At 40.2% G+C, this 13,492-nt stretch overlaps 1 protein-coding gene across 1 annotated transcript; it reads right to left on the reverse strand.

Annotated features, from left to right (window-relative positions):
- Positions 1 to 880: 880 nt before the first annotated feature.
- On the reverse strand, positions 881 to 13,490 carry LOC113168593 (low affinity immunoglobulin gamma Fc region receptor II-b-like). The gene is made up of 9 exons (XM_026369642.2): positions 13,426 to 13,490; positions 11,513 to 11,569; positions 11,130 to 11,240; positions 7,040 to 7,075; positions 6,652 to 6,915; positions 6,330 to 6,572; positions 2,577 to 2,747; positions 2,269 to 2,358; positions 881 to 1,130 (listed from the first exon to the last, which is right to left on the reverse strand). The coding sequence occupies exons 3-9, from the start codon at positions 11,158 to 11,160 to the stop codon at positions 1,066 to 1,068; spliced, it is 900 nt and encodes a 299-aa protein (XP_026225427.2). The 5' UTR covers positions 11,161 to 11,240; positions 11,513 to 11,569; positions 13,426 to 13,490; the 3' UTR covers positions 881 to 1,065.
- Between the last annotated feature and the right edge of the window lie 2 nt (positions 13,491 to 13,492).

Below are 13,492 nucleotides of genomic sequence, written 5' to 3' on the forward strand. Positions count from 1 at the left end.
ATTTCTTCTTTTTTACTCAGAACCATTAGAGATCAAAGTGAAGCCTGGAGAAGACTCCCCTCTTCAGTGTCGGGGACCCAGAGACGCCACCATCACAGTGTTGCAGTGGATCAGATCTAACCGGGAGTCTGGTTATGTCTTCTTCTACAGGGACGAGGGCTCAGTTGAATCCTTACATCATCCATCTTTTGTGCAGCTGACAGATCCAAAGATGAAGGACGGAGACGTGTCTCTGGTTCTGAAGAACGTCACCATCAACGACACAGGAACATATCACAGTCAAATTATGATAAGAGAAAACAGACGCACAGGTCCTGAGTTCATCTGTGTCGTTGACACGAAGGTTCAAAACTCTCCTAGTCCACATGGTTTATGGAGGCTCCTCTGGTAACTGTCACTGTGATAGTTGTGGTACGTAGGAGAGTGAAGTGCAGAGAAAGGTCAGAGGTAATACGACAGTTTGAAGCTCGTTCCTAATACATGTGCTAAATAGTGTTTGCTCCTATATAACATGGTCACATGATCCTTAAACCAAACTTTTTTTTTTAACTAATTCAAATAATTCCCCTCTATTTGACAGATGTCACTGAAACAAGATCATGCTACTGTGATTCTTTTGTTGTAGTTGTTTTATCACTTTTTTTCTTTGTTTTCATCGAGTTAAAAGCATTTTAAACATCAAACTAAACAAAAGCCGAAAAACCTGAGTTGTTTAAGGGAGAAACTGTGTAAACTCTATATAAAACCCTGGTCAAAGTAAATTTTAATAAATGAGGCCGTTGTAAACATAATTTATTCAATATAAACTATTACATTTATTATAAACAACTCAAAAGATGCTCAGTTTTCTTTTAATTATGAAAAAGAAAAGCATCAAAACGTCACATGTGAGAAATTAGAATCAGCAATGGTTATTTAAGTAAATGTATTAATTATAAAACAAGTAGTAACTGAACTCTAATATAAAAATTTAGAAATGTATAATGTAGCTGTGAAATGATGAAATAAATCATGTTAAACAGGATGTGGTGACCAGTTAGTGGTCAGTAAAGCAGCAGCTGGACGTCACTGGTTGGACTGGTGTGAAGGTGTGAAGCTCGGCGTCAGTAAAGAGTAGATGACTTCTGATTCTGGTGGAAACAAACAGACACACAACAGGTTATATGGTTATAATTAATTTAACTCAGTTCTCTGTTCCATTATAAACCAGTGTGACTCCACGCTTCATTGACTGATGCAGGCTGCCGTTTTTTACTTGCTGGTGTTACAAAGCAACCTACTGTTGAAACAGGAAACCAAACAATCACAAGTCACATTTCAGTTTCACACGTTGCATCCAGCTAAGTAGTAACACTGAACAACATCAGTGAGCAAAGAACAAACCTATGAAGAAGCTATGTTACAGCAGAAATTAAAGGAATTTAAAGGTCGTCTGGAGGAGATTTTAATTTGGAGGAGTGAACTACACCCTCTGCAGTATGGACAAACAGATGAACTGAAAAAGTTTTCAGCCAGAAGCAGATATATTTTAATATAGTGAAGGAAGAAGGACGTTTAAGACTTTTTATACACAGGTACTGGGCAAACTTAAACCACAAGAAGCTATTTGAAAAGTCACCATTTGGGAGACATAATATATATAGAACATATTAAGGTCAACGTACAGAACCTGTAAAATGTACACAAAAAAACAACAACTTTAAATTATGTAAATTTGAACTTGAGGGAAAACATGAGTATCTGAGCTGCTGAGAAACAATATTAAGGAAAATACTCTGGAGTGTGAAACCACTTGTTGAAACCAAATTTTTCATTACTACGACCTGAAATGTGGTCTGATGTGAACACAGAAAACAAAGTGATTGGCTTCCTTGCATTGACTGAAACAGATGATAAGTTTATATTTTCCTGTAGAATGTGTTTGTAAAACTCAGAATCAGGTCCAGACCATGATGCTGCTACCACCATGTTGGAACAGATAGAATAAGGTTCTTACTCATCGCAAAACCTCAAACATCTCTAAAAGTTCTACCTCTGCCTCACACCTGACTCTAAGTTCAAATTAACTTATAATCCACTTCAAACATCAAAGATTTGATCATTTTACTCAGTAAATGGATGCAACTTGTATTTGTTTTCCTTTTGTCCAGTTTTAGATCAAACAGAGTAAGAGTAAGAGTAAAATCTAACTATCTACACTTTACTTTATACGTTTATGTTGCAGAACCTTTTTCTAACTTGACGTACACACGCACACACAGATACTACCTCCGTCTTCATGTTTTGTATTTTGTAGTTCATGTAATGGGTTGATGACACTGTATGCGATGTCATCATCTCCCTCCTGGACTTCAGGACCTGGATCGAAGCAAAATTAACCATTTGAGGGACAGTAGTGTTTTTGGGTCCCTCTGTCAACCACTGATATTTCATGACTCTAGGTTCATTCACCTTCAACGTTTGGTCTTTTACAAAGACAAAGTAAAAATAAACATCCACTGTTAATTTGATTGGACAAAGTAAAATAAATACAGTTCGTTTTTATTCTAGTTTCTTTTTGTGTGAAGTTGTCAAACCTTTTGGTTTCCTGTGGATGCATCGTATGACCAGTAGAACCAGAGCAATAAATACAACCAGACCACAGATGGACGAAATAGACCACAAGGCTGCCAGAAGAGAAGAGGGAGAGGGTGACGAGCCAACAGGACCACTGGTGGCTGCAGGGGTGGGTGTGGTGCTGGGTTTTCCTGAAAAGAAGCACATTTATCCTTCAGTCAGCTTCAACAAGTCAACACTTCAGTGCATTCACTTATTTCACTCTGCAGAAGTAACATTTCCGTATTAGATCTTCATCATGTAACGTGTGACCCTGAGTAAAGTACAGACGCATAGAGCTGAGTGATATATAAATAAAATAAATTGTAGCTACGATTATTTGGACAAAACGTTTCTGCCATGAATTAAAGTTAAATAATAATTAATTAATTACATAGGTTTTTGTCATTTGTCAACTTGTTAGACTTTTAAATGTTTTACTTATTATTTTTTTACATAATTAATGTATAACAATACATCATACCGGATCGGTCGAGGCCCAGGTTAACAACGACCGCCACCGATGCTGTTAACCTACAGGGTGCCGGTGGAAATTTGACTACTGTTGGTCGAAGAAAGAGGGGAGGCAGAAGGGTTCGTGGTCAGAGAGAGAAGGGGAAAGGCAGGGACATAGATCTGAGAATAGGGACTCTTAACGTTGGTACGATGACAGGGAAAGGAAGAGAGCTGGCAGACATGATGGAGAGAAGAAAGGTAGATGTTCTGTGTGTGCAGGAGACAAGGTGGAAGGGCAGCAAGGCACGTAGTATTGGAGGAGGATACAAACTGTTCTACCATGGTGTTGATAGGAAGAGAAACGGGGTAGGAGTGATCCTGAAGGGGGAGTTTGTAAACAGTGTTCTAGAGGTGAAAAGAGTCTCAGACAGGGTGATGAGCATAAAGCTAAAAATTGAAGGGGTGATGATGAATGTAGTCAGTGGGTATGCGCCACAGGTTGGCTGTGAGTTGGCGGCGGCTGGTTAGTGTAGTGGTAACATCACCGCCTCCCATGTGGGAGACTGGGGTTCAAATCCCAGCTATGGCTACCTCCAGTAGGGGTCCTTAGGCAAGACCTCCTCACGCTGCCCTGCCTACCATTGTAACTTGTAATGACTTGTAAGTCGCTTTGGATAAAAGCGTCTGCTAAATGACTGTAATGTAATGTAATGTGAGTTAGAAGAGAAGGAGAGATTCTGGAGTGAGTTTGATGAGGTCATAGAGAGTATCCCCAGAGGAGAGAGAGTTGTTGTTGGAGCAGACTTCAATGGGCATGTTGGTGAGGGCAACAGAGGTGATGAGGAGGTGATGGGCAGGTTTGGTGTGAAGGAAAGGAATCTGGAAGGACAGATGGTGGTGGACTTTGCTAAGAGGATGGAAATGGCTGTAGTCAACACTTACTTCCAGAAGAGAGAGGAAAACAGAGTGACATACAGAAGTGGAGGTAGGAGTACTCAGGTGGACTACATCCTATGTAGACGAGGTCCTTTGAGAGAGGTTAGTGACTGCAAAGTGGTGGTAGGAGAGAGTGTAGCCAGACAGCACCGCATGGTGGTGTGTAAGATGACTCTGGAGGTCAGGAAGAAGAAGAGAGGGAAGACAGAAAAGAAGACCAAGTGGTGGAAGTTAAAGAATGAAGAAACTTGTGAGGAATTCAGGCAGAAGTTGAGACAGGTTCTGGGTGGTCAGAATGAGCTTCCAGATGACTGGGAAACTACAGCAGAGGTTATCAGGGAAACAGGTAGGAAGGTGCTAGGTGTGTCATCTGGAAAGAGGAAAGAAGGTAAAGACACTTGGTGGTGGAATGAGGAAGTACAGGAATGCGTCCAGAGGAAGAAGTTAGCTAGAAGGAAGTGGGATGTAGAAAGGACTGAGGAAAGTAGACAGGAGTACAAGGAAGCGCAGCGTAGAGTGAAGAGGGAGGTGGCAAAGGCCAAACAGAAAGCTTACGATGAGCTGTATGACAGGTTAGACACAAAGGAAGGAGAGAAGGACTTGTACAGGCTAGCCAGACAGAGAGATAGAGATGGGAAGGATGTGCAACAGGTAAGGGTGATTAAGGACAGAGATGGAAAGGTACTAACAACCCAGGAGAGTGTGCAGAAAAGATGGAAGGAGTATTTTTCAGGATCTGATGAATGAGGAAAATGACAGGGAAAGAAGAGAGGAAGATGTGGATGTTGTGGAGCAGGAAATAGAAGAGATTGGAAAAGATGAGGTTAGGAAGGCTCTGAAAAGGATGAAGAGTGGAAAGGGTGTTGGTCCTGATGACGTACCTGTGGAGGTGTGGAAGTGCTTAGGAGAGACAGCAGTGGAGTTTCTAACCAGTTTGTTCAATAGGATTCTAGAGAGTGAGAAGATGCCTGAGGAATGGAGGAGAAGTGTTCTGGTTCCGATCTTTAAGAACAAGGGTGACACGCAGAACTGCAGCAACTATAGAGGAATAAAGTTGATGAGCCACACAATGAAGCTGTGGGAAAGAGTGGTGGAAGCCAGGCTTAGGAAGAAGGTGGAGATTTGTGAGCAGCAGTATGGTTTCATGCCCCGTAAGAGCACAACTGATGCCATTTTTGCTTTGAGAATGTTGATGGAAAAGTACAGAGATGGACAGAAGGAGCTGCATTGTGTCTTTGTAGATTTAGAGAAGGCGTATGACAGGGTGCCGAGGGAGGAGCTGTGGTACTGTATGATGTCGTCGGGAGTGGCAGAGAAGTACGTCAGACTAGTTCAGGACATGTATGAGAGAAGTATGACGGTGGTCAGATGTGCTGTAGGTCAGACAGAGGAGTTCAAGGTGGAGGTGGGACTACACCAAGGATCAGCTTTGAGTCCCTTCTTGTTTGCTATGCTGATGGACAGGCTGACAGATGAGGTCAGACAGGAATCACCCTGGACAATGATGTTTGCGGATGACATTGTGATTTGCAGTGAGAGTATAGAGCAGGTAGAGGAACAGCTGGAGAGGTGGAGGTTTGCTCTGGAAAGAAGAGGCATGAAGGTCAGTCGTAGTAAGACAGAATACATGTGTCTGAACGAGAGGGATCAAGATAGAAGCGTTAGGTTACAGGGGGCTGAGGTGAAGAAGGTGCAGGAGTTTAAGTACTTGGGGTCAACAGTTCAGTGTGATGGAGAGTGTGGAAAAGAGGTGAAGAGGCGAGTGCAGGCAGGTTGGAGCGGGTGGAGGAAAGTGTCAGGAGTGTTGTGTGACAAAAGAGTGTCAGCAAGACTCAAAGGAAAGGTGTACAAGACAGTGGTGAGACCAGCTCTGCTCTATGGGTTAGAGACGGTAGCAGTGAGACAGAGACAAGAGGCTGAGATGGAGGTAGCAGAGATGAAGATGTTGAGGTTCTACTTAGGAGTGACCAGGTTAGACAGGATAAGGAACGAGTACATCAGAGGGACGGCTCACGTTGCCTGTGTTAGCGACAAAGTCAGAGAGGCCAGACTGAGATGGTTTGGACATGTTCAGAGGAGGGATAGTGAGTATATTGGTAGAAGGATGTTGGAGATGGAGCTGCCAGGCAGGAGGACAAGAGGACGGCCAAAGAGGAGATATATGGATGTTATAACAGAGGACATGAGGTTGGCTAGTGTTAGGGTAGAAGATGTTCATGATAGATTTAGGTGGAGAAGGATGATTCGCTGTGGCGACCCCTGATGGGAAAAGCCGAAAGAGAAGAAGAAGAATGTATAACAATACAGTTTCTAACATAAAACACAAGGTCTGACCTCCTGACCTGTGACAGAGATCCAGCTGGGTGGAGACTCTCCATGACTGCTGATGTGACACTTGTAGAGGCCTTCATCAGACTTGGTAACATGGTGGATGGTCATGTGACCTGTAGGCTCAGTCCTGATGAGGGAGCCATCTTTATAGAAATCAACTGGGAGCTTGGAGGAGTTCTTTGTTTGACAGTGCAGAGTGACATCATGTCCCTCCATCACAGGGAGGACAGGACTCTGCAGGATCACTGATCCACCTCAACACAGAGACAAACTACAGCATTTCATCCATTTCCACACAGACTCATCAACACTAACTCCACAGTCTGATCTTACCAGAGACAGTGATGTTGATGATGATACTGGTTGATCCCTCTCTGGACTCACACCAGTAAACTCCACTGTCCCATGAGACAATGAAACTGAAGTTACAGGAGGAACCAGTTGGTTCTCCCCAACCATCTCCACAGTGAGTCATGTTCTCTCTGGTTGTGTTCCTCCTCAGTGTCCATTCAGCAGAGCTGTCGTCCTCCTCACAGCTCAGAGAGAAAAAGTCTCCATCAAACAGTTGAGAGCTGCTGGGACTCATAGTCAGAGAGTCTGAGATGTTCAGGATTTGGGTGTTGATGAAGAGTAAATTGCCATCATTATAATTTTAAGAAATATCTTAAATCAAACTGTAAATCACTCACTAACAACATCATGCTAAGAGAAATGTACTAACCTGTGGTGGATGCACAGCACAGCAACAGCATCGGCACTGAAGAGAAAAAGACACTGAGGTTTGAACTTTCAAAAAGTTAATTAGAATTAGTAGATGCTCTCTGCTATGAACAACTTTAATCACACCAAAGTGCCCGTCTGTCTCAGACCGACTCAGCTAACATCCTGTTCAGACCCACTCGGGTAATTCCGTCCATCTGATTACCAATGAAAGCTGCATCGAGCCTCAAAGCTATGATGAGAAAGTCTGAATCTCTCTGACCTACTTTAGTATCAGTCTCTTAGATCACATTGTGCTTCCAGAAAAACTGCTGTTAAAACCACAAACCTCCTAAAACAGTATTATGTGATGCTTTATTTTGACCAGTTTTGTTAGAACTATTGTTAGGGTCTGTCTAAATGTTGTTCCACCTCCACAGCTCTGTAAAAAAAGAAGATCTCACTTGATCTAAGTAACAAGCTTAATGTGCAAGAGTAAATGCTTCCCTTTCTGTGTTGTGTTTCCTACAGGCTGTGGTAGTACCGTTATTCGAGGTTGCTATATGTGTGCAGACCAAAAAAAGTATGTGCAGATCTTTCTCAGGGTTAAATTAAAGGACATGCTGTTTTTATTTTTATATTGCAACTTGCATACTGTGGAATGTTGGAGTATTTAAAATACACGGTCTACACTATCCAGCCACTTACAAGTTGCCTAATGTACAACAGCAGTGGCCTAATTTTAATTTTCATTCTTACTTTACTAGACTTTAAAATAACTTTTTATATTTGGAAACATCTATCCCATTTATTTTGTTTTAATACACATTATGTTAATTTACTGTTGGTTTGCTGTTGTTCTACTTCTATCATAAATCATCATTAGAATAAAAACTGAAGCAAAAGGCAATTTTGACCCTTCATTTTTTCACTGTGTGATCTTTAGCTTTTAGACAGTGGCAGCAACTAAAGTTAGCAGACTGAAGCGCATGGGGTGGTTACCTCTTGTTGACTTCACACGAAAAAATGTGGTGGCAGTAAAAAAACATTGAACAGTACGTGTGGTTAAAATACCTATACCCTTTGAAAGTACTAGTACACATTTTAAAATAACACCAATAACTTCCTGTGTTGATATACAATAGTGATCTGATCAAACCATCTTTGTGAATCTGTTTCCCATTAGCCCATCGTGGACATTCATGTAGAAAGATAAACGTTAAAAATTACAAATTTTATCAAAAAAACAACAAGTTGGGGACATAAATGAGAAGAAAAAAAAACAATAAAACACCAACCAAAAGATTTAATTTTACTTGTTTTTAACAGTTTGTGTGCTTTATGTAGTCTAATTTAAATAATATACTTAAACTTATGTATTAGACTTCATCATCTACGCAGATGATGGTGTAAGATGATGGTTTCCCAAGATCACATGACCATGTGCAGATGAGATGAACATACAGAACCTAAAGCAAAAAAACATGCAAAAGACAATTCTATGCCAATATATTATTTTCTGAAATTTGATGATAATTTATTATTAAGGCTGTAGGATAGGGCTGAACTGGGGTTTTCAGATGTTGTGATTCTACCTTTACAAACAAGCTATGTACCACAGGCTTTTAAAGTTGCTGTATTCAATCCCCTACTCAAACAGCCTACTCTGGACTCAAGGGTTTTAGCCAATTACAGACCAATATCCAATATCTTGTGTATCTTGTACGGCCATCTGTTCAGGAATAACTTGTATGAAGATTTCCAGTCAGGATTTAGAGTACATCATATCACAGAAACAGCACTGGTAAAGGTCACTAATGATCTTCTATTAACATCAGACAATGGTCTACTCTCTATACTCGTCATGTTAGATCTTAGTGCTGCATTCGACACTATAGATCACAACATTTTATTACACAGACTGGAACATGTCATTGGGATGAAAGGAACAGCTCTGGAGTGTCTCCATCAGATAAGTTCCAGTCTGTGCGTGTTGATGATGAGTCTTCCATGCACAGCAAAGTTGACTATGGAGTTCCACAGGGTTCTGTGCTTGGACCGATTCTTTTCACTTTATACATGTCCCCATTGAGCAATATTATTAGGAACACTCTATACATTTCCATTGCTATGCAGATGATAATCAGCTATGTGTATCTATGAAACCAGGAGAAAACATATAAATATCTCAGAGACACTATGTCTAATCACATTCTTACCCTCAATGATTTCATATTGCACAGTTATCTTTGAGCAGGATATCTCCTTTACTTCATACATAAAAGAAATCTCTAGAACTGAGAAACATTTTTAAAATTAGGAGCATCCTGTCATCCAAAGTGATGCTGATAAAATAGTCCATGTACCGTATTTTCCGCACTATAAGGCGCACCTAAAAGTCTTTAATTTTCTCAAAAGCTGACAGTGCGCCTTATAATCCGGTGCGCCTTATATATGGATCAATATTGAGTCAGTCACACAGTAGAACAAGTGAATAGACGTTTAACATTAACAAATCAATGGTGTGGAAGTGGGGGCAGCAACAAGATGGCCAAGTAAAGAAGACTGAACAGAGTTTCTGAGGGAACAATGCGAGGTGGCTACAGTTGGAGGACAAACTCCTATCTTTTCTTTATGTAACTGAAAGAAACTAAATTAACAAATAATACACATCGTTACACATTTCGTATGTTATACTCGCCCACGCTAGCTTGACTTGAATGAAGCTAATTACAATAACACGCACACGTAATTTATCACATGTAACAGGTAACAACTAACATACTTCTAATGACAATAAACATGTTAATACTTACAAAGACAAATGTTTTCCAAGGCACAAACGTATAAATCACACTCAGCATAAACATGAACCAGTTCGTTTTACTGTGGAAACTAAACTAGTTTAATTTACAGAGGGAGAAAATACATCAAAGCTGTTCTATTGAACAGAGTGGAAAGAGCGCTCACTCTGCAACTAATTATCTTAACAAAGATCAACTAAAATGGTGTTCATGCAGCAGCTTGACATTCGTTAAACCGATTGATTGCACCTGTTGTGCACCGGAGGGCTTTTTACCTGCAGTGTTCCGCAGACCTGTTGCCAGATCGTTTCTTGAATTAAAGGCAAGACCCAGACACTACTTTTGCTTCTCATGACAAACTAGTGTGGAGGACTTAAAGTAATCGATGGCGGAGGATTCTGCTACATGGATTATTGCTTTGGAGTATGGACTGTGATACTTTTTCCCGGTTTGTGTTATGTTGAATACCGGTGTTTTTCGTTTAATTATCTGTTGGATTATTTTGGATTTCCTATTGGAGCTACGGGTTTGGATTATCTATGTTTCAAGGACTTTGATTTCACCAGGTATTAATATTGACTCCTTTTGTGTTTTTTCTAAGGAAAAGACTGCTCAGCTGATGCTTGCGCTGTAGTTTTGTTTGTGTGCCACAATAAATGCACTGAACTGAGTAGATTGTTTCGGCCTTATTATTGGTCCTACTAACACCTGTTACTGTTTTGTTTACATTCCATTTAACGCAGCTCCATCTAATGTTGCATAACGTAACGCCAACCTCGACTGTAGCGTCTATTTTATGCGCCTTATAATGCGGTGCGCCTTATATATGAAAATAATTTTCATATAGGCCATTCATTGAAGGTGCGCCTTATAGTGCGGAAAATACGGTATATACATATAAAATTGAATCGTGCATTTCACCAACAGCGCCTAAGACACTCGCAAAACAAGGTGTGAATGTCCAGTTGTAATATGTCACAATTTAAAGCAAAGTTTTACCTGAGCACAGTTTTTTTACTCCTCTCAGCTCAGTTTTCATGTAAAGATGCTCCAAGTAAAATGCTCCACGTCCCCTAAATCATAAGATCTTTAGTAGGTCTGCTCAGTGAGTCAGATTAAAAGTGTCACCACCTCGTGACATGGATGTTGTTGACCGACTGATTGTTTCCTGAGGAGCAAAGCTCCCAAATGTCTCCTGCATCCTGCAAACAGATTCTACCTTGTTGTGTTTCTTCACAGCTGAGCTCAGCCTCCTCTGAGCCATCATCAAGACCACTGTAAAGAAAAGACACAAAGGTTTTTACTTACAGATCAGACGTTGAAGATGTGTTTCCTCCATTGTTAACGTCTCTGTGATTCTGTGAGTCAGACTGAGTAAAGCCCACCTTCTTCCTCTGTCTAGTTTGTGGTTTTCTTTCTCTACTGAGACAGAAGAAAGTTTACGTGGGTTTTTTTCTGTGACTAAAAGAACAGTGATAAAATATTTAATGTAAATAACATCAAACATCAGCTCATCTGAATCTACAGAATCATTTCATTTTGACAAGAAGAGCTAATTCAGTTTAATCTCCATCCTCTAAGACAAACACTAATAGAACTCAACTACTCATGTAGAGGAAGTGAGCAGTGTTCACAGGGTTCAAACACTTCATAGTATCAGCTACACACACTTTGGGGATTTGTTCTCTCACCTGCTGAACTGTGTGGTTGTTGTCACAGTAGTGAATGTTGGACTCAGGTGCTCGTAGCTATGAAGAGAAATGAGGAAGTGGATCTCAGTCTGAAATCAGTTCCTCTGTCATCAAGACCTCAAACACACACGTTACAACTACAGCCACTAAAAAACTAAAACTACTACACAATTCTAGATTTGTAATGTCAATATTCTTTTTATCATAAAATGTATTTAATGTAAGATTTATAGTGAATCTAAAAATGCTAAAGATGTCACCAGTAGTAGTGTGTTGGTGTCCTGTGGACTGTTCAGCACCCTCTTGTGGGTCAACAGAAACCTCTATATAGCACCGTGTTGACGTTTTGATACCAGATGTCTGCAGTACAACCAACACATTGTTATTATGTGTAACACGTGTTCACTGCTGATTTTACAGTTAAATGCATGTTTCATGTAGTTTTAGGTTGAGGATCTTTGAATGATTTGGACTCGTTCAAATGTTCAGTGATTCAGTGTAATATAGTAGTAGTGTTGTGCAGACGTTTGGAAAAATCAAACAGGTAAATGTGCAGTTGGAACATATTTATTTACTTACTACAGCCTCAGGTTTTTAATAGACTGTTGGTTATTTGTCTGGTCTGATGAGGGAACTATGTCGCCCCCTAAAGGTCACAGTGGGGGTATTATTTTTCCATAGGTGCTCGGCCACTCTGCATATAGTGCGTAACCATCATGCACAATAATACATAAAAAAAAATAAATCAAACTAAACATGCCTACCGTATACTATTTAACTGTTTTTATTAGTGTATAAATTAAAAATGAATACACGGATAATTTCGTTTTTGTTGGCATCAAGAAATGTGTCCTCTCTGTAATGTAAATAACCACTCCTGACTCATCGAGTCGAGTTAAGTTCCTTAACAAGGAACTTTATTAACAGTGCTGCTAACACTCAGGTACTGCAGTGACTACTGGACTAACATGCACGGATACCTGACACCAGATCACTCCTCTGCATTAACCAGTACCTCCTGAACTCCTGACATCACACCTCCCTTCCTTTGAGTAACACAATGTGCACGTTTTCCAAAAGAAACAGTTTTCTTGGGATCGAGAACCGGCCAAAACATTTGTAATGGATAAAAAAGACTCCGGATTTCCTTTAGATGTGGACGGTGAACAGACATGTAACCTGCTGAGACGACTCTTGGTCACTAGAGGTCGCTGTAGGACATGAACCTGTTAATTTTATTATTTAAATAAATTACGTTTGATCACAAATAGTTTTTAAAATGTTTTCAGTCTCCCTCAGCAGCTCTTACACCCTCAAAGTTCGTTGTATTTCCATTTTTTCAAGGCAAATCAAATCCAATCAAATCAAATATATCAAAATTAAATAAACTAAAGGTACACGAACAGTAAACACTGAGTCAATAATGTTGAATGCAGCAACCTCCTCTCTTTTGACTGTAGAACAAACCATTTATTTTTCACAGGAACGTTATTTGTCGGCTCTGTACACCCGACAGTCACACACATACATGTACCGTAATACCGGTAAAAACAACGCACCGAACATCCTCATCACTAGAGGAAACAAGAATGAGTAAGGGCGCATATAATACACATATCAGTCTCAACAAATAAGACAAACTGATTGCTGGAATAATGAATACATGGAAACAACAGACAGAAGAGCCTGAAACCAGTGAGGGAAGAGAATCAAAGATTTACACAAGAAATGCTGAGTCAACAAATCCCGGACAGAGGAATTGAAAAGAAACGTCCTGTTAAGAGAACTGACAAAAGTCGATTTTTCCTCACTTCAAATCTTTAAAAACACAATATTAAACTCATTAAAGTGCAGATGTGTGAACAATATCTCACAGAAACGTTCAACAGAGACCAAAGAACCGTGAAACAAACCTCTGCAGGTGGAAATCTACCGGACACAAGTCACATGTTCAAATCCAACGAGACAGAGATTAAAAGG

Source organism: Anabas testudineus, chromosome 18 (genome assembly GCF_900324465.2).
Source record: "Anabas testudineus chromosome 18, fAnaTes1.2, whole genome shotgun sequence".
NCBI lineage: Eukaryota > Metazoa > Chordata > Actinopteri > Anabantiformes > Anabantidae > Anabas > Anabas testudineus.